Genomic DNA, 21,660 nt, shown 5'->3' with positions numbered 1-21,660 from the left:
GTAATTTCCTCTCCCTTAGTGGATGGTAGTAATGTCGATAATGTTGACAATACTGAGATTCATATTAATAACAATAGGCGAGCACTCAAATGGCCATTTATACCAGACCATGGCGAGATTCTGGCAGACATATACACTCTCTTTGCAGAGACCTTTGGTTTATACATAGGTCTTACAATAGAGGAGGTAAATCCAACTGATTTTATGTCACTACACAAAAACTTTTTTAAGGAATTAAAAATTTTAGTCACTAAAATGCCCAAGAAGATCCAACAAAGGACACAGAATCTGTCCCATAGCAAACCCTGGTATGGCAGAACCTGTAGAGATTCTAAAAGGCCTCTTTTATTAGCAATCAAATCTAAGTCCCCTCTGGACACAAAAACAGCAAGGATTAACTATAAGATAGCACAAAAGGCTTCCAAAATAGCCTGGGAGGAAGAAAAATGGGCTGCTATGTTGCTGGCTGCTAAAACAAGTGATAACGTAGGCTTCTGGAGGCTGGTAGCTAACGGAAACCACATAGGGAGAGTGGCCAAAGACATCTACCTGGATGAGCAAACATGGACTAACCACTTTACCAGCCTTTACAAAGGATATGATGATGCTCACATGGATCTGGATGTTCCATGCTACGAACACCCAACAGAATGCCTGGGTTTCACCTTAGGCGAAACCGAGTTGGCAATTAGTCAAATAAAGACTGGCAAAGCACCAAGCCTAGATAAGATCCCAGGGGATTTATACAAGCACGATCTAAAAGTATGGGCACCATACATTAACCTCTTGTGCAATAAGTTATCCCTTACGTTAGATTTTCCAGAAAGTTGGAGGGGAGCTGAAATTGTTTTAATCTTTAAAAAAGGGGATAGGATGGATCCCTCCAATTATCGGCCAATCAGCCTGATGGATATCCTACAGAAAATTTATTCACGACACATTTTAGTCCGTGTCAGTAATTGGATGGAGGGAAATTCAGTTTTAACCAAATTCCAAGCTGGTTTCCGATGTAAAGTAAGCACAATCGACCAGATTTTTAGATTGATCTGCCTCTATTGGAAATAAGTTGTAATTAAAAAGGGCCATTTATATGTTGCTTTCGTTGATTTGAGGGCAGCATTTGATTTAGTACCACGTAACCTTTTATGGAAAGTTCTGAGTGTAGTAGGGTTGCCTACTAGTTTACTAGTTCAGATAAAAGAGCTACACGAAGGGAATTTTGCGAAAATTCGATGGGGTCCAAGTGGGGAACTACCCAAAAAAATCCCTATCGAGCGTGGTTGCGCCAAGGTTGTGTACTGGCCCCCACGCTCTTTTCCCTTTACGTGAATGACATCCCGTCACACCTAGAAAGATGCAAAAACGACTCTCCAAAACTGAATGGAGAAAGGGTAACATCTCTTTTATTTGCCGACGACACTATTCTGATTTCCCAAACAAAGAAAGGACTCCAGGCCCTACTGAATTCTTTTAGTGAATACTGTAGTAAGAAAGGATTGGAGATAAATGGGAAAAAGACTAAATGTATGGCCCTAACTCCAACTAAAACCGACAAAGGCTGTTTTTTATTGGAAGGAGTAAGACTAGAATCGGTCCCCCAATTCACATACCTAGGGGTCACATTAGATTCCAAATTTACATGGAGAGCGCAAATGGAAAAAAGCAAAGTGGCATTCGCTCAGAATGCAAAGCCACTCCTTAGGGAGCAAAATCTGAGTACCAGCAAAGCTGTGTCTCCCGCGATTGAACTTTTCAAATTTAAGGTACAACCAGCAGTACTATATGGCGCAGAAGTATGGGGACCAGGGTCTAAGGATACTTTTAGAGTCCTGGACAACAAATTTATGAGAAGTCTCGCAAGGGTACCAAGAGGAACTCCTTTAGTTCCCCTTCAATTAGACCTAAACATCAAAAGAACCGATCACTATGCTATAATCCGGCCACTGATGCTATGGGTTAGACTATGGCGGGTGCCAGAATTACACGACTACAGGGACGGGCTAAAAGAAATCATGATGTTAGATACTCTAAAAACTATCCCATGGTTAAAGCACGTTAAAAACTGGTCGTACAAAATAGGCCTAAAACATTTTTGGGAGAACCCTGAGCAATTACCACCCAACTCGAAATTAATTCTAAAAAGGGCCTTCTGGAGCTATATTGGTAATATGACAGTGAGTGCCTCAACCACTGGGACCATAGTATAAAATTTTCTTAGCTTTAAGGATGTACCATTATTTGAGACTTTTATGGATGAGATAGAGCCCCCTCTCGCCAAAACTTTATTCCTAAAACTAAGGTATGGGAATCTTCTTCTAAAAACAACTTTGGCACGCTGGGCAAAGAGACCTAACACACCATACCTAGAGACTGATGAAATTTGCACTATGTGTGAATGTCACCAGATTGAAAATGTGTCCCATATTCTTTTCTTTTGTCCTGCGTACGTATTGGCCAGGAAAAGATGGATAAAACCAATATGCCTGTTGTTGGGCGTGAGATCATGTTCTCAGGCCTTGAGAATCCTCACAACTAACACAAACCAAACAATAATATTTAGTGTTAGTAGATTCTTACATTCCATCTTTTTCCTAAGGAAAAGAAAGGGTCAACAGTTGTAAACAAAGCTTATGTATAAAAATAGGAATAATATAGCAATCATTGTGGGTTTTTTTTTCCATTTCTAGTATCTTATTGATGTTTGTGCTTTGATTTACTTTTATTATGAATCGTATTTCTGCCGATGGTTTTTTATGCTAAATGTTGTCTTTTAATGTAATGAATGTGCAGTGACTCTTTTATGGCAATTATGCCGAAATAAAGAAACTTTGAATTGATTGACGGACTCGTAAGATTTATGGCCACACTTGATCTGTCAGCAAATCTGGACAAGTCATATGTCATGCTAGCGGGGGCAAGACCAAATAAGAAATTTGCTTACAAGATAGGCTCCCACAAAATAGGTCTGGTCCAGTCCAGCTCTTACCTAGGTGTACTATTCGACGGGATCCTAAAGTTTAAATCCCTGGCGGACAAACACGCTGCAAATCTGGTGGACTCGTCAGGGGCTATAATGGGCTTTGGGAGAAGACTGGGTAGATGGTCCCCGGAGCAAGTGATGAATTTGTACAGATTAATATGCTGCGCTAAAGCAGCCTATGGGTTGGAAGTTTGGGGCTTTGCAAACATATACCAGGTCCAGGCAGAAGAAAATACGTTTTTTAGAAGGATCTTGAAAGTACCCCAAAGCACCCCATCCTATATCATGCACGAGGAATTGGGAGAACCTTATATTGAAGATCAAATCAAGATCAGGCCGCTCCTGGCCTGGGCCAAAATTTGGTCTAACCCTGAGGCTGGTTTGAGCAGGCAAATTATCAAAGACTGCCTGAATCGTGACAAAGGGAGCTCCATCCCCTGGATAAAATATGTAAAAATTGCGGACGTACGACTAGAGATGCTCTAGTTGTATCCCATGGTTGGCACTCATCATTAGTTGTCTTTCCTTAGGGTAAGAAAACGACTTCCATTCAATATTTTCAAAATGTGATCATTTATTGCTTTACTTCATTTCAAATATTTCATCTTTGAAAACTCAGTTCAATTTCAATACAGATCATATTGATTCTTTGCACAAGTGTGGACATTGTCATTCATGTGGGTCCAATGCATTTCGGGCATTGATGGAAAGCCCTTCGTCAGGGAATTGACACTACAAATGATAATAACGACATGTTTTAGTCTGAAATCAAAAAGTAAATATATACAGACAACCGTGCAAAACGGAAGCCAACATTAATCAACACAACGTGATCCTATTCAAACTCATGCCGTTTGAAAAACTTTTGTGTGCGAAGCATGCAAATAATGGCTCAAAGTGACAATGTGGGGATCAGGGTGAAGGAGTAAAGAACGGGCTGTGTAGGATTATATTTAAACCAGGTCTGTGGCGGAGTTGCCATTTATTCAACGTAAATATGCCATAAGGTTACCATTGCACTTACATGTCGATTGTTTGATCGAGCTCGTACGATCTGGAAAAGGAAAATAAACAGAGAACCGTCAGCGCCTCTGGGCGTGCGGATTCCAAAGAGACTCGCATCTAATAGTAGTGGATTTATGACCACTCACCTGGAAAGAAATTCGGTAGCGAATATTATCGGCCGGTGATTTTCTGTTTGGAAACGCCGGTGAACACGAAGGGTTCCCGCGTCAGTTTCTAATAGAAACCGCGATCACATGACTAGTCACGTGTGGACAAGGTGGAGGACAGACTGGACAATGGCAATGGTTGAGGAGTATCTTGGAAGAAAGACTCCCATATACTGGTGGTATTACAGACCAAGGGAATATGAATGAAAATGAAAGGAATAAAAAGAAGGAAAACCGGTGTGTTTGATGTTCATAAATCAAGGATGTGAATGATGGGTGGTAATTCAAAAAAAAGAAGAAGAGGGGCGGGGTTTGGAGAGGTGATGTATGTCAATGGTGTAGGGAACATACACATTATTAATCAACTCGGTGCTCAGAGCAAAACACTTTACAGGTAACATGCAAATTCTATTCTCTCGTTCAATCCCGAGGGATTCTGGGTCGTTAGTTTCTGAATCCAATAGTTTTCCCTTCTTAATAGGAATTTGTTATTGTCTCTCCCTTCTTGTTTAGTTATAGTCTCAAGTACAATAAATTTGATTTGAGAAACGTTGTGAGATTTCTCGACAAAATGGGCTGATAATGCTGATTTGGAATTTTTTAATCGGATGTTCGATTTGTGTTCTGTGAGACGGACTTTAATTCGACGTTCGGTTTTCCCGATGTACATTTTCCCACATGGGCACTTTATTCCATAAATTAGATTGGCAGTATCACATGTTGCGTTCACTTTGAGTTTAATGGTGTGACCTTGACTTGGGTGGTTGATGGTGTTGCCCTTGATTATATTATTGCAGTTGCCGCAATTTAGGCAAGGTTTAACCGGCGTTTCCAAACAGAAAATCACCGGCCGATAATATTCGCTACCGAATTTCTTTCCAGGTGAGTGGTCATAAATCCACTTCTATTAGATGCGAGTCTCTTTGGAATCCGCACGCCCAGAGGCGCTGACGGTTCTCTGTTTATTTTCCTTTTCCAGATCGTACGAGCTCGATCAAACAATCGACATGTAAGTGCAATGGTAACCTTATGGCATATTTACGTTGAATAAATGGCAACTCCGCCACAGACCTGGTTTAAATATAATCCTACACAGCCCGTTCTTTACTCCTTCACCCTGATCCCCACATTGTCACTTTGAGCCATTATTTGCATGCTTCGCACACAAAAGTTTTTCAAACGGCATGAGTTTGAATAGGATCACGTTGTGTTGATTAATGTTGGCTTCCGTTTTGCACGGTTGTCTGTATATATTTACTTTTTGATTTCAGACTAAAACATGTCGTTATTATCATTTGTAGTGTCAATTCCCTGACGAAGGGCTTTCCATCAATGCCCGAAATGCATTGGACCCACATGAATGACAATGTCCACACTTGTGCAAAGAATCAATATGATCTGTATTGAAATTGAACTGAGTTTTCAAAGATGAAATATTTGAAATGAAGTAAAGCAATAAATGATCAAATTTTGAAAATATTGAATGGAAGTCGTTTTCTTACCCTAAGGAAAGACAACTAATGATGAGTGCCAACCATGGGATACAACTAGAGCATCTCTAGTCGTACGTCCGCAATTATTTCAATCGGCGCCGTCGGACCCTCGACGCCTCCAGGCTGAGCACCACCAAATTTCACAAACGTTTAAACTATCGAGTAACCACATCAAACTAGCAGTGCATCTTCCGCAACATAATAAAATATGTAAAAGACACTTTAGAGGCTATTGGTTGTAAGAACTTTTTTACCGTGCCTGAAGCCCTTATCGCCCAGAATAAGACAACGATCAAGAAACTGTTTGGCGAATGGACAACCATGAGCAGGGCGGCTATAGAAGAGCGTAAATCCACGGTTGTGTCTTATAGATTACTGAAAACGGAAAGTGGAATGGAACCCTATCTATCAGTGACTCATATTGCACAAGACAGATTTTACATGACCCGTTTTAGGTTCAACATGTTGCACCATCTATTGTCTGTTCCCTCTGGTTTTACTTTAACGGTGGAGCAGAAGGGTACCTGCGGCTGCGACAATAGGTCTCGGCAGGATACCCTTCACTTCGTATTGTTATGCTCATTTTACTCATCTCCCTATACCAGGTCCAGGCAGAAGAAAATACGTTTTTTAGAAGGATCTTGAAAGTACCCCAAAGCACCCCATCCTATATCATACACGAGGAATTGGGAGAACCTTATATTGAAGATCAAATCAAGATCAGGCCGCTCCTGGCCTGGGTCAAAATTTGGTCTAACCCTGAGGCTGGTTTGAGCAGGCAAAGTATCAAAGACAGCCTGAATCGTGACAAAGGGAGCTCCATCCCCTGGATAAAATATGTAAAAGACACTTTAGAGGCTATTGGTTGTAAGAACTTTTTTACCGTGCCTGAAGCCCTTATCGCCCAGAATAAGACAACGATCAAGAAACTGTTTGGCGAATGGACAACCATGAGCAGGGCGGCTATAGAAGAGCGTAAATCCACGGTTGTGTCTTATAGATTACTGAAAACGGAAAGTGGAATGGAACCCTATCTATCAGTGACTCATATTGCACAAGACAGATTTTACATAACCCGTTTTAGGTTCAACATGTTGCACCATCTATTGTCTGTTCCCTCTGGTTTTACTTTAACGGTGGAGCAGAAGGGTACCTACGGCTGCGACAATAGGTCTCCGCAGGATACCCTTCACTTCGTATTGTTATGCTCATTTTACTCATCTCCCAGGCGTAAGTTCCTAGTGGGAATTTTGAAACGAGCAAAATTCAAACACGCCAAGGCAGCCCTATTGTTTTTGCAGAAGGCTACAGATGCTTACACACTGTCTTGCACAATGAGTTTTATTAAGGTGGCAATGAAACTAAGGAACACGAGAGAGATAAGTGATTGTAATGCCCTGCAAATAGAGACTGGATAATAGGAAACCTCTGATATGTATGAATGTAATGGTTTTTATCTTTTTAACGTGGCTTTTAAATGTTTTTATGTAATTTTATGGTATCGTTTGAAGTGCCGAATAAAGATATTTGAACTTGACTTGGCCAGAAAGACCCTCCATCTGGCATTCATACACATCCCACAAGGGGAATGGCAGTTCCTACTGCTCTTACAAGGGGCATCGTGGGGGCTGATGTTTATTGGATAACTGTTTGGTCTTCTTTGGATACCTTTACAAAGCTTTACTGGATTACAGCTCAAGCACATTGATGGATGCTTTGCCAGAGCTTTTACGTATCTTCATAGGTTATCCAGCAACCTCCTGGGGAGGTATTACTTTAGGAAACATTCATATTGTGAGGCATCTGCTGGAAAAAAGTTACTTTTTAGGCAGTGTTGCTTTTGTATCTTATAATTCCATACCGCTTCTCGCAGCTCTTCCTCCTCACCTTATGATTCTATGTATGCTTTAAGCGTGCTCACCACTGCTTTTCTGCACGCTTTGCCTGACTACATTAAGGTGGTGCTGCTGCGTTTGGACCTTCATAGTCACCAAGTGTCAAATGTCACACTTTAAGTTAGTCCTGACCGTTTACCAAACATCACTTGTAATCTGGGAGTTGAAATTTAATGGTATTATTGTAACTATGGGCTCAAAAACCCCGGTAGCTGAAGGTATCACAAATAACATTGGGATACCTTGCAGCTACGGATATTGTAGGTATTACATCTTTTCTGGCTGGCCGCCGTCAAACGGTCTGGGCCTCCTCTAGTTCTGCCGAGATGCCGCCATTGGGAGTCGGAGTCCCGCAGGGCTCTGTGCTGAGCCCGACTCTTTTTAACATCTTTATGACCCCTCTGGCGGCCTTGGCTGAGTCTTTCGGGGCCCAGATCGTATCCTACGCCGACGACACCCAGTTGCTCTTTACCTGTCGGAAAGGAGAGGATTTTGATGGAGAGAGTATCCGGGAGTGCCTTGGGGCTGTTTTTCAATGGCTCCAACTGAACAGCCTCAAGTGCAACTCAGACAAATCGGAGGTTCTCTTCTTCGGCTGTCAATCCGATCCGGACTGGCAGGTATGGTGGCCTGCTGACATGTCTCCTCCGGTGCGTGCGTCTCAGCTGGCTAAGAATTTGGGGGTCAAAATTGACAACGGCCTGACCTTAAGATCTCAGGTCCTTGCCCTCACTGGCACCTGCTTTGGTCTCCTCCGTATGCTTTGGAAGTTTCTTCCTTTGCTATCTGAGGACCACAGGAGGACTACGGTACAGGCCTGGATTGGTTCAAGACTGGACTATGCTAATGCCCTATATCTTGGCCTGTCGGAATATCTCCTGCAACGGATGCAGGTGGTCCAGAATGCGGCAGCGCGGGCCATTTTTGGCCTGCATAGGCGAGTCAGAGTTTCTGGCTTGCTGCAGTCCCTCCATTGGCTGCCTATCAGGAAGCGGATAGTTTTCAAAACCCTAACTCTGGCACACAAGGCCCTGTATGCTGCAGGGGCTAAGTATCTTCAAAGGAGGCTTGTCTTTTATCATCCGTCACGGTCTCTGAGATCAGAGTCGATGTTTCTTGCTACTGTTCCTCGCGTGAGGAGGGCCCGTATTGGAGGTCGTTCCTTCATGTCTCGGGCTCCACAGCTTTGGAACTCTTTGCCTTTGACACTGCGCAGCACCTCAAACTTGCTGGCTTTTAGGAAGAGCCTGAAAACTTGGCTCTTTGCCTCCTAGACTCCTTTTTTCAGTTGATCCCGTTTTCTTTTAATTTATGTGTTGTGTTTGTCTTTTTCAGGCTGTCAATAAAGCGCCGGGACACTCTCTGAGTAGCCGAGCGCTATAAAAGACACAAATAACATAACATAACATATGAAAAGTCTTGTGTCAGGGTTTCACCACTATTCCTTGTGCATGGTGGCAGCACTATTTTCACAGGTACCCAATACTCATTGAATGTTTAATGCCTATGATGTTTGGCAGTTGACCTGCTAGCAATAATGGCTTGCTCGAAAAGGGTCTGGGGTATCAAACGCTCTTACCCATTCTGTATCTGTGGTCAAATGTGGAGCCAGCCATTTCACCAATAAGTGAAAGAAACACTGAAAGAAATCAGTGAAAGCAAACACTCCCAAAATATCAAATATCATTTTAATAATCAGAGATTCTCTACAGTGTATAAATTAATTTTGAAAAGACCAACTATGTATAGAGCAAGTTTTTGCAAAGCTGCTTTTAGCCATTGCACAGATGACATGGGTTGTGGAGATATAATAGCCTGTGTTTCACTAAATGCGCAAATGTCCCATAATCTCAATTAATTACCAACCTCTGTGTCCAGATACTTGAGTGCTTTCATACTCACATGGCCCTGATGTACACTTGTTAGTAAGGCTGTCATTTTGTCCTGAAGTGGGACACACACTTATAAGCACTAAAAACAAGGTTGTATTTTGTACTAAGTACTAAGTACATTCATTAATTGCTTGAATTAGGAGCTAATCTTTTCATCATGATCCTCTTTGATCCATGCTTCCTCCAGGGACCCCAAAAGGATTGTTCAATCACATCCTGAATGTCAGAAACCATATAGAGTTCTTCATTAAGTGATTTGCCCAAACTATTATCATCGGAAGGAAGATGAAACAGACAGTCTGCAGTGCTGTTATTCTTTCCAAGCATAAATCTGACTTAAAAGTTTTAGTCTTTAAGTTTGGAACGCAAATTCACATTGCGAGCAGTGGTTGACATATCACCACTGGTTGACTAAATGTTCATCAAAGGTTAGGTTTCTGTTTCTAAATTCATTTGGTTTCCTAATCACAATGTTTAAAATGATTAATCATCCAGACACCTGCAAGTAGTTTTAGAAGGAAATGCTGCATTCCATTCCTGTTAGTGTGAGGTTTGAGAATGAAAGGCTCCTAGATGACACACACTGTCGGGTTGGTCCACTTATGGAGCTTTTCCAAAAGTTGTTCCAAACTTCTGGACCTTCTTACCGAAGTACCTCTTGAGGGTTCAAAGTGCTCAAAACACAAATCCAAGGGTCTCAAATCTCTGAGATGGTCCTTGGAAGTTTGGGGCAACAGTTCCCACAATACACCTGGCCTAATCCTTAAAAGTCGACTGGACGCACTCCAGGCTGGGGACATCTTGAGGTAAAAAGTGCAGTTAAGCTCTGATAACCTGTTGCTTTAATGGAGTCCACTCTTAACTAATTTGTGAAGCAATGTAAAGTCCTCAGGGCTGTAGTTACAAGTTTGCAACAGGAGCAGCCCTTCATGAAGCAAACCTGTGTGTGAAGAAGCATGACCGTTTCCTACAAAGTGTGGAATATTCTTGTCCCATAAAGCATTGCACTTTAAAATTCAAGATGGAGATTTTCCCTCCTTTAGAGTAAGAGCGGGCTAAACCATTCTACTAGTGTGGCTCATTTCTGTTAACACTCCCCCTCCAGACCTTCTGCAAATTCTAATCCTGGGCCTGCCATCGGCTGGGGGTACAGGAAGAGGGGATAGGCCTTGGTGGGATTTCCAACTGTTCTGCTCTCTTTTAATCCCAGTTTAATGTACCCAGCCCCCGACCTGGTCTGTTCTTTGCAGCTGCAGAGCTCCCCAATCAGATAACCACTGCTGCATGAAGGCCACTTATCAACTCATCAAAGCAGCGTGGCTAAGAACGTTAATTCTGACCAGTCAAGAAAGTCTGCTAGAAGGCTGGATTGCGCTCACAGAAAAAACATTTCTATAACTTCTTCTCTGTACTAGTTATAATAAATTCAGCAGTGGCAATTTGAATTAATCACTGCCAGTCTTTTAAGTCCTCGAATTACATTTTCAGCCCCTTCCTAGCAATACTTATACATATTCAAATGATTGCCTATGTAGCTAATATTCTACAATGAGGGAAAACAAAGTTGACAGCTTTTCCCTCACCAGGTTATTTAAAATCTCACAATGTCACTGCCTATAGTTACATGACACCCACCCTTGGGGCACCCAGGGGAGACCATGAGGGATATTTATATGTAGAAATAAGGTAGATTACCACTTTGGAAGTACCTTTAATTCCAAAGTCGAATTTCAATATAATCTACTTTTTAAAGACTTGAAGCAGGGTTCCTTTAAAAATAAACAACAGGCAACACAGTAGTGCACACTTCAGTGCACACTTAAGTGCAGGAAATCTTTTGGCCTCTCAACCCCCCTGCTCTATTATATATTAGGGACTTACAGGTAGTTTGAATTCCCCTTGCCTTATTATATACTATGGATTTACAGGGGTGTGTCATTGCCAATTGTAATTATACGTAATTACCATATATCTTTTTCATCAGAGAACGACCCTGGGCCTGGCTAGCTGAGTCTGGGGCACATCAGAGTCTATTACCACCAGTATCAGTCAATACATGGGGGTCATCAGGGCAAAAAGGATGACTTTCACAGGATAGTGATAATTTGATTTTATAATCAGGAACAGGGAAATTCAGAATGGCATCAGCCAAATGTAGCTTTGGCGCAACACCCTCAGAAGAAAAATAACTTAACACAGGTATCCATGTCCTTAAAAATGCGGAACATAGCCCTCTGAAACACAGATGAGGCAGATGCCAGACCAAATAGCAAGCGCTTAAAATAAAAATAATCCAAGTGGCATGATGAATGTTGGTAAAAGGCTAGTAATTCCACCTACAGATAAGTGTCTTTAAAATCAAGATCTGAGAAAAACAGTGGCACCATTCAAAAGATACATTTATTCACATATATTTTGGCACAGGATGATTGTCAACCAGAATGTTTTTATTCAATGCCCTTAAACCTATAAAACGACATAATCTGCTGTCTTGTTTGGTAGCACAAAGCGGTGTACCTACAGGGCAGATTCAATCTCTCCAATTATGTCTTGTTTCAACACTCTATATAAGCCCTTGAATGAATGAGGGTCTTTGTAAAGTACAACAATTGCTGAAAGTGTTTCCCAGAGTTGAGGCAAATGACCAGTTGAAGGTGTCCTATACCCTACAACTTAAACAGATGGGTGTAAAGAAGCATACAGAAAGATTTGTTCTCAGGGAGACATTTGAGTGGAAGAGGAAGCTCTTCCAGTACATGGTCACAAGAACTGAGCAGGCTGAACTGCCCAATTTCTTCCGTTTGGTGAAAGGAATCATCAGCAGCCTTGCAACTGAGAATGTAGAGTTTTTTTGGGCAATATTCCACCATCCTAATGGACAGGTATTTAAAGGTGCCATATTATGTTAAGTATTCTTCTAGAGCACTCAAATGCCCAAAAGGTGTCTTGGCTCTAACTGAGATCGCAGGAAAAAAGAAAAGATTCCAGGTAGAGATTACCCATCATAGAAAAGCCATGTCTCCAGTGACTTCCTATAGCCAGAGGATTGGGCATGACTTTAATGTAAAGAGGAAAAGTGTTCCAGGCTTGAAAACAAAACGTCTGCCTCCCCAATTCACGTATCTAAATCTTGGTAAAACCAACAATTTGGCAGAGGCTGAGCATAGAGACCTATCTGGTTAGTAACAGGAGACACGCCTCCTCAAGAAATCTGGACCAATTCCATGCAGTGACTTAAACACAGGGCACACAGCCTTAAAAGTCACCCTTTGTCTAAGCAGAAAGCCAGTGAAGTTTTACAATGTATTTTGAGACCAACTGAAATTTGGAAATTTTTCACAGCAGTTGGGCTGCAGCATTCTTCAAGGTTTTTAACTTATTAAGAACCCGCTGATGATCACTGAGATAAAACCTGTTGCAATCATAGACATTAGATAAGACAAGGGAAGTTTTCTGAAAATGGCCTGGTATAAAAGGGTGCATTTTCATGATTATTAGGAAAAGGGCTGCCGAGGTCACTACATTGACCTGTGCTACATAGGGAAATCTGTTATTTATAGGACTCCCAAATTCTTAACACAGCTGACCGGCTAAGGAAGTGGACCAAACAGATGGCCACCAATCAGGGATCCAGAAAGAAGGCTGCTCCCAAAACACCAACACCTCCGTCTTCATGGAGTTTTGCTTAGGGCAGTTCCTAGCCATCCAAATACTTACTGCTTAACCTGAAATGTTTTAAAAAATTGATATATCTTAAATCAAACCATTTCATTTGGAGGGGACAAAGCAAATGAACGGGCCTCCAAGGCAGAATGAATATTATATTTGATATAAACAGGCCTTAAAAACATATGCCTGGCCTTTTGCAGCTTCGTACAAACAAATAACACATGATTAAAATCTTGAATTTGCGATTGGCACATTACATATCACAGATTCTCTCCTCACTAGGAATTTTGCCCCAAATACTGTTAACATCTCTTAAGGGCAACAAATTAATTCTTAATAAAAGAATGAGCCTTCTGAATCCATGAGGAAGGTTCCATGTTAAATAGGCCTGTGGTCTATTCCCCAAAGCACTCCCACAAACGACCTCTTTACGAGACTTGGACTGGCTCAAGTCGATGTCTCTAGCCAAGCTGATAGAGGGTGCAAACTTCTTTATTAACAGCTTTAGTGCAGTTTTTGACATGGGGGAATCAAAATTCACAGTAAGCCCAAATGAGTCATTTCCTTGAGCGAAGAACCTAAAAAATGTTGAATGTTCTCTCAATTTATCAAAGATTTCTAATATCAAAGCAGCCCTGAGAGTGCCCTCCTCCCCCCAATAGCCCATCTCAAAACCGCAGCCCAAGATAAAACATATGTGGAAACTAAACCAAGTTCCAGGCATAAGACATGTGCAGCAGTCTGAGAATTTAAATTGCAAATTTGACGAAGGATTCGACCTTGAGCTCTTTCAAAGGAAAGCCGGTGTTTTGTGTCCAATACCTCAACAGCGTATATTAATGAGGGGGGAATTTCTACCTTAAAAACTGACAAAACATGACTAAAATGGCGTTTCCTAAAAGTTTTGTAAAATCTATTTAAAGCTCCCGCCTGGGAGACAGCCTTGCTAACACAGAGATTAATGTGGTCTGGATCTCACCCAGTTTTTAAAAACACCTTACCCAGATATAAATAGGAATCCACCTATTCCAGTTCTCCAAACCCCAGTGACCACTTAAAACGTCTCTTTGGTCTATGGCCTTTCTTACGGAAGACCAAAATTTTGCTTTTAGCAATATTAATTTTCAAAAAGTGGGCTTCTGCATATCTAGTTAGGACATCCAGACAACACAGTAGACCAATAGGCATTAAATCAAAGACCGCAACGCCATCCGCGTATAATAAAGAGCCAAGGGACATTGTGCCAATCTTAGGGGCATCCCCACGCACTGAGTTCAAGGTGGCGGGAAGATCAGATATGTACAAAGAAAACAATAAAGGGGCCAACAAGCAACCCTGCTTTAGCCCATTGTACGTTTTAATCTTACGTGATAGCCCCAGCACACCTCCCATCAGGACCTGACACCAAGTATCTGTGTGTAATTCTATGATTAGACCCAAGAGGTGCAGTGGAATGCCAAGTTGATCAAGCTTTCTCCACATTGTTTGGCGGTCAACTTTGTCAAATGTTGTGGAGTAGTCAATAAATGCCATATAAACTGGCATACTTTGCAAGAAGACATATTTCTCTACCATGGTCTGGACGACTGCAATGTTGTCCAGAGTACCATTATTCTTTATAAAGCCAGCTTGCTCTGAAGTTAAAATGTTCTGATCATGGGCCCATTGTTGTAGATTACATAAATACTTTTTACTTTTTGCAAACAACTTGCCCGAAGCATCCAACAGAGCAATCTGTCTAAAACTAGTTGGTGTAGTTTTCGGACCCTTTTACTACAAAGGGACAATGATACTCCCTTTCCAAGAGAGCGAAATGTTACTCATTAGAAAACAATTGTTAAACAATAGCGCCAAAAAAGATCCCCATGCAGCTGACTCCTTTTTGATTAACGCAATCGAAACTCCATCCGGCCCCTGTGCGCCGGAGGTTCTGGCTTTCTTTATAAATCCTACTACCTCATCCCCTGACAGGGGACCATATCCCAGGAGAGAAGAATCCTCTATGTATATCGCTACTGGAGCTACTAAACTATTGTTTTTATATAGTGAAGAGATTTAATCCATCCACTCCTTCTCTGGAATCAGTATGGGTAAAGCCCTCTTCTTTGAGTCAAAGTATTCCGCGATCAAGTGCCAATACTTTCTTGAGCCTTTCGCACTTGCCACTTCCCTTAACCCAATCCGTTTGGCGTCAAACTGCCTTCTCTTTTCGCTAAGTTACGGCTGCTTCTTATTCGCTTGAGACAATTGATTTCCTGCTTTTCACCTATTACAAATTGAATGTATTGATTTCGAACTAGGCGATTAATTTCCTGGTTTAACAGTTTCAATGATGACTTGCCATGTTTGAAAAAACTGGGACCAGCAGATCTCGAACCTAAATTCCGTACCTCTTCCATTTGGGCCTTAAAATGCTGTATAACATTCGCGTATGCTGTATATCATGAGCCGTCTTCACTATTGAGCTCACTTCAGTAATATTTTTGAACGTCCAAAAAGTGTCCATTTGCTTTATTATAGACCGCCCTGCCCTGGTGTAAATTCCCCAAATCCAGTAAGGGAAGAGCAAAAGCCATTGTCATACCCACTATACTATGATCACCAAAATAACCCTTTCTGAACTCTTCCCTACCCTACACCTCCCTGCATCATCTCATGCCTCTTTTACTATTCCGATCTCCCAAAACAAAACGTTCGGAACCCTTCCCTCGCACTCTTCCCCTCCACACCCCTTTTACTCATTCCAAGCCTCCTCCTACAGCTATGACCTCCAAAGCAAAACAAAATAAGTCTAAGTCCTTCCCTCTTCTATCCCTCCACCATCCTTTTCAATCCTTTTCAATCCAAATACCAGACTAACATCACCTATCAAATTAATTTCATATGTCGCTATACTTATTCACGACTAGTCCTTTTATGGGTTCCGGAGTAGTGTGCTACTTGCCAAAAAAGAGCTTCAACATATCATCAGGGGTAGCAAGCGCTATATAAATGCAAAGGTTTTCCCTCATCTATCCCTTCGCTATTCTTCTCAATCCAAATAACTGACTAACATACCCACCACTCAAATTACTTTCATATTTCACTGTACTAATTCACTACTAATCCTTTATTGGTTTCGGAGTAGCGGGCTACTTGCCGAAAAAGCGCTCTGTCTGACGCCTCGTCAGGGGTAGTAAGCGCTATTTAAATGCAACTACAATACAATACAATATAATTGTAGCTTTTTAACTAATAGAGAAGAAGTGCACAAAAACCAGTGGAGGAACATCCTACTGAACTGAATGTTACTGCATATTTTACCACATGATGTTCTGTTAGTAAAAATTATGCTCAGTATGCTTTGTTCTTAGGTGGTGAGGAATGTGGTCTTGATGGTTTTCTCGTGTGTTCCTGGAGTATAATACTTTCTCAAAAACCTTTGATTGAAATGCATCAGACTCATTAAAGTACAGTAATCCCCTCAATCACCTAAATTGTTTGGCTTGATTTTATACTGCAATGCCAATATGTTGCGCAATGCTTTTCACTAGAAACTATTTTTATGCATGGCAATGGCAACGAGTTGATAGAGGACATGAGTTGTCTGGCTTGTGTGCTATGTTCTTGTATGTTATTTCCACCTCACTCAGTTGTAAGAGCATGAGTGCAGCAAAGGAACCACCACAATAATGGACCACAAGTTAGGACACAACTCAATATCCCTGTATGACTTTGTGTTGTAGCAGATCAATCATAGGCAAATGCTGAGGTTCTTTAAAGTAAGGAACTGCCTATGTTGAGCTCAGAAGAGGTCATGTGAAGGATCTCTAAGGTAAATGAACCAATATCCTCCACAACTATGATGAATCTGTGTTGAATGTTGGCTTGTTACAAGTTATCTTGGGGGAAAGGATAATAGTAAATGGATATATTTTTGACATGGAGATGACCATGAATTCTGGTGACTACAACTCATTGTAGAGCATTGACTATCTTTAATTGCACAATTTGTTCTTCTTAGGCTATTGATTATTCAGTTGAAGACGCAGAGAGAGATCTGCCACCGCTGCGAAATCCTGATATACTTGTGGGGGAAAATGACCTTACAGCACTCAGTTACCTTCACGAACCTGCTGTTCTGCACAACCTTAGAGTTCGCTTTGTGGAATCCAAGCTTATCTACACCTATAGTGGTAAGTCCGAAGATATCTTTTCTTGAATGCCACAGAAGCACAAAGATGTTCAGTGCATATTGAGATCGGCCATGCTAACATTTGAATTCATTTCTGGTCATGTAAGTATTTAGAATTCATAACCATAATTAATTATGCTGTAGTAATTTAATTGAATTCCAGCTTAAGCTGACCGTAGGCTGATTTCAGGCACATCTGCTGTGAAACTAAGAGAGTGAGAGGAAAGATTGGGCATTAAGAATACAGGTGTGGGTCTGATAAAGCAAGACGACAATCATACCGAGTTATGAAGATGCCAGCTTGTATAGGTAGGTATTTAGAGTCTTAACTGCAGGGGGTACTTAAGAGAGGGCTTTGGAAAAGGTCATGTGGCCTACATGTTCAATTTAAATACAATTGTAAGTTAAACTTTATAAATGTACTATCTGTAATACCTTTGAAATAATTAAAGTAAATATAATATTCACTGTATTCTATAATATTGAATATTGCTTGTCCTCGTAAAAAAACAGGCGTTTGGCTATCTCAAGGTGGTTGGTACATCATATAGATTTAGGACATAATGCGCACATTTTTGAATGACATGGCAGCTGATGGAAGAGACAATTTGCCTACATGATCAAACTAGTCACACAGTTTGCCTGGGAATAGATGCAGCTTCTATGGGGCTTGGCTATCTTTGAATATGCAAGCCCGGTCGCTCCTCCTGCTGCGTGGCCACCCCGAGTGTGCCCGATCTCCTCCCGCTGCCGCCGTCGCTGCCGAGTCAAGACTGCCCCTATCTGGGTTTGACCCCTGTCCCTGACTGTCCCTGTGCCTGCTTGTCTTTATCGTTGTCAGCTGTTTGATTTTGCTGCCGTTTTTTAGTTTGCTCGTGTTTGCCCTGTAAGTTTGTCCCATTGTCCATCGCTGTTCCCTGCCCCACCCCGCTCCCTGCCGCTGCACCCCCGCGGCCCCACCCCGCTCCCTCCAGCATCTCCGCACGCTCCCCCCCACTCGCCACCCCGCTCCCGCCTCTCAGCTGCTCCTCCCTCCCACAAAGGTACATAAGGTGAGGCTCACGGGGCAAGGAGCTGTGACTTGACCTGACCTGGTCAGCCCGGTCACTCCTCCTGCCGCGTGGCCACCCCGAGTGTGCCCGATCTCCTCCCGCTGCCGCCGCCGCTGCCGAGTCAAGACTGCCCCTATCTTGGTTTGGCCCCTGTCCCTGACTGTCCCTGTGCCTCCTTGTCTTTATCGTTGTCAGCTGTTTGATTTTGCTGCCGTTTTTTCGTTTGCTCGTGTTTGCCCTGTAAGTTTGTCCAATTGTCCATCGCTGTTCCCTGCCCCACCCCGCTCCCTGCCGCTGCTCCCCTGCGGCCCCACCCCCGCTCCCTCCAGCATCTCCGCACGCTCCCCCCCACTCACCACCCCGCTCCCGCCTCCCTACTGCTCCTTCCTCCCACAAAGGTACATAAGGAGAGGCTCACGGGGCAAGGAGCTGTGACCTGACCTGACCTGGTCAACCCGGTCGCTCCTCCTGCCGCGTGGCCACCCCGAGTGTGCCCGATCTCCTCCCGCTGCCGCCGCCGCTGCCGAGTCAAGACTGCCCCTATCTTGGTTTGGCCCCTGTCCCTGACTGTCCATGTGCCTGCTTGTCTTTATCGTTGTCAGCTGTTTGATTTTGCTGCCGTTTTTTCGTTTGCTCGTGTTTGCCCTGTAAGTTTGTCTCATTGTCCATCGCTGTTCCCTGCCCAACCCCGCTCCCTGCCGTTGCTCCCCCGTGGCCCCACCCCCGCTCCCTCCAGCATCTCCGCACGCTCCCCCCCACTCGCCACCCGCTCCTGCCTCCCAGCTGCTCCTCCCTTGCCCCGCCGCCCCACTCTCCTTTATGGCAGAGTGCATGCGTACGCGCAGCGGGCGCGCCGATTGTGCGCCGAAGGCGCGCCAAAGGCAAGCCCGTCTGCGCCCCTCCGCGCCTGGCCCGCGCCCTGCGCCAGGACCCCTGGCCCCTGACGAAGCCAGTCCACCCGCCGGACCTACGACGCAGCCACCCTCAACGCACTCAACACTGGCCGGACCCCCGGCTGCCACCAAGCCACCCCAGGATGCACCCACGGACCCTTCACCTGCCAATCCTGCAAGTTCTCCTGCATCCGGACCTGCACCGCACCGGCCAAAGCCAAGCACAAGCAGCAACCACCTGAAGTGCATCCTGCTCAACTCCCGCTCCGTCCACAGACACGCCGTCGAACTCTGGAACCTCCTCGACTCCACATCCCCAGACGTCGCCTTCCTCATGGAAACCTGGATGAACGCCTCCTCAGCGCCCGTCATCGCCATCGCCATCCCAGACGGATACAAGATCACCCGGAGGGACCGCGTCAACCAGACCGGTGGAGGCATCGCCATCGTCCACAAGAACACCATCCGTATCACGACCAGCTCCGACGACACCTTCGCCGCCGCCGAACACCTGCACTTCCAGATACACACCGACCCCAAGACCACCCTCACAGGTACCCTCATCTACAGACCCCCGGGACCACGCACACTATTCAGCGAAACATCGCCGACTTCATCAGCCCGCACGCCCTCTCCTCCGCTGACTACATCCTCCTAGGGGACCTCAACTTCCACCTGGAGAATAACAACGACCGCAACACCACCACCCTGCTGGACAACCTCGCCAACCTCGGACTCAAGCAACTGGTGACCACCCCCACCCACTCCGCCGGCCACACGCTCGACCCCGTCTTCTCCTCCAGCAAGCACATCTCCTTCAGCCACGCCACCGGACTCCACTGGACAGACCACAGCTGCGTCCACTTCAGCTTCAGAAGGACCACGCTCCACCACCACCCGCAACAGGTTCCCCGCAGAAGCTGGAACAAGATCACAGCCGACCAGCTCGCCACATCCCTAAGCCAGAACACTACCGCCAGCTCAGCGAACCCCAACCAAGCCGCCATCAACCTCACAAGGTGGATCAGCACCTGCGCAGACGACCTCGCTCCATTGAAGACCCCCCCATCAGACCCGGCAACAAGAAAGCATCATGGTTCACCGACGAACTCAAGAGCTCTAAGAAGAACTGCCGAGCCCTCGAGAAAGCCTGGGGCAGAGACCTGACACCAGACAACATGACCACCCTCAAGCTCGCCACTCGAAAACACCACCAGCTGATCCACACCACCAAGAATACCGCATTCAAGGAACGACTAGACAACAACGCCCACAACAGCAAGGAACTCTTCAACATCGTCAAAGAGCTCTCGAACCCTAGCGCCGGAAACAACGACATCACCCCATCGCAAGACCTCTGCAACTCGCTCGCCTCGTTCTTCCACAGCAAGATCGCAGATATACACAACAGTTTCAGCACACAGCCGACGCACCCTACGACCACACCAACGCCCCCCACCACCACCCTCCGCGCCTGGACCCCGATCAACACCGAAGACACCATCTGCACAATGAACTCCATCCACGCCATTTCACCAACCGACCCCTGCCCTCACCACGTCTTCAACAAAGCCGACTCCATCATCGCACCCCATCTCCGGGACATCATCAACACCTCCTTTGACACCGCCACCTTCCCAGAGAGCTGGAAGCACGCCGAACTCAGTGCCCTACTGAAGAAACCATCAGCGGACCCCACTGACCTCAAAAACTACCGCCCCATCTCGCTCCTTCCGTTTCCTGCCAAAGTCATCGAGAAGACCGTCAACAGACAGCTGGCCGCCTTCCTCGAGACGAATGGATCCCTCGACCACTCGCAGTCCGGTTTCAGAGCCAATCACAGCACCAAGACCGCCCTCATCGCAGCCACAGACGACATCCGGCCCTGCTCGACAACGGGGAAACAGCGGCACTCATCCTCCTGGACCTCTCCGCGGCGTTCGACACGGTCTGCCACCGCACCCTAGTGCAACGCCTCAGCAACATCGGAATCCAGGAGAAGGCACTGGAGTGGATCATCTCCTTCCTCGCCGGAAGAACCCAGAGAGTCCGCCTCCCCCGTTCAGATCTGAGGCCACCGAAGTCATCTGCGGCGTACCACAAGGATCATCGCTCAGCCCCACGCTGTTCAACATCTACATGAGCCCCCTCGCGGCCATCGCACGCCAACACAACCTCAACATCATCTCCTACGCCGACGACACCCAGCTGATCCTCTCCCTCACCAACGACCCAGCAACCGCCAGAACCAACCTACACGAAGGGTTGAAAGACGTAGCTGAGTGGATGATGAACAGCCGCCTGAAACTGAACTCAGATAAGACGGAAGTCCTCATCCTGGGATCATCACCCTCCGCCTGGGACGACTCCTGGTGGCCCCCTGCCCTGGGCAGCGCACCCAAACCAACCGACCATGCACGCAACCTGGGCTTCATCCTGG

At 44.7% G+C, this 21,660-nt stretch overlaps 1 protein-coding gene across 1 annotated transcript in view; it reads left to right on the top strand.

The window, feature by feature from the left end:
• MYO5C (myosin VC) overlaps window positions 1-21,660 on the top strand; it is a 1,267,761-nt gene that overhangs the window by 221,785 nt on the left and 1,024,316 nt on the right. Inside the window, exon 3 of the mRNA XM_078684841.1 lies at window positions 17,105-17,276. Coding sequence (XP_078540967.1) covers window positions 17,105-17,276 — 172 coding nt within the window. The remainder of the gene's footprint in view (window positions 1-17,104; window positions 17,277-21,660) is intronic.

This window comes from Lissotriton helveticus, chromosome 3_2 (assembly GCF_964261635.1).
Source record: "Lissotriton helveticus chromosome 3_2, aLisHel1.1, whole genome shotgun sequence".
NCBI lineage: Eukaryota > Metazoa > Chordata > Amphibia > Caudata > Salamandridae > Lissotriton > Lissotriton helveticus.
This window is presented reverse-complemented; position numbering and strand designations above follow the sequence as displayed.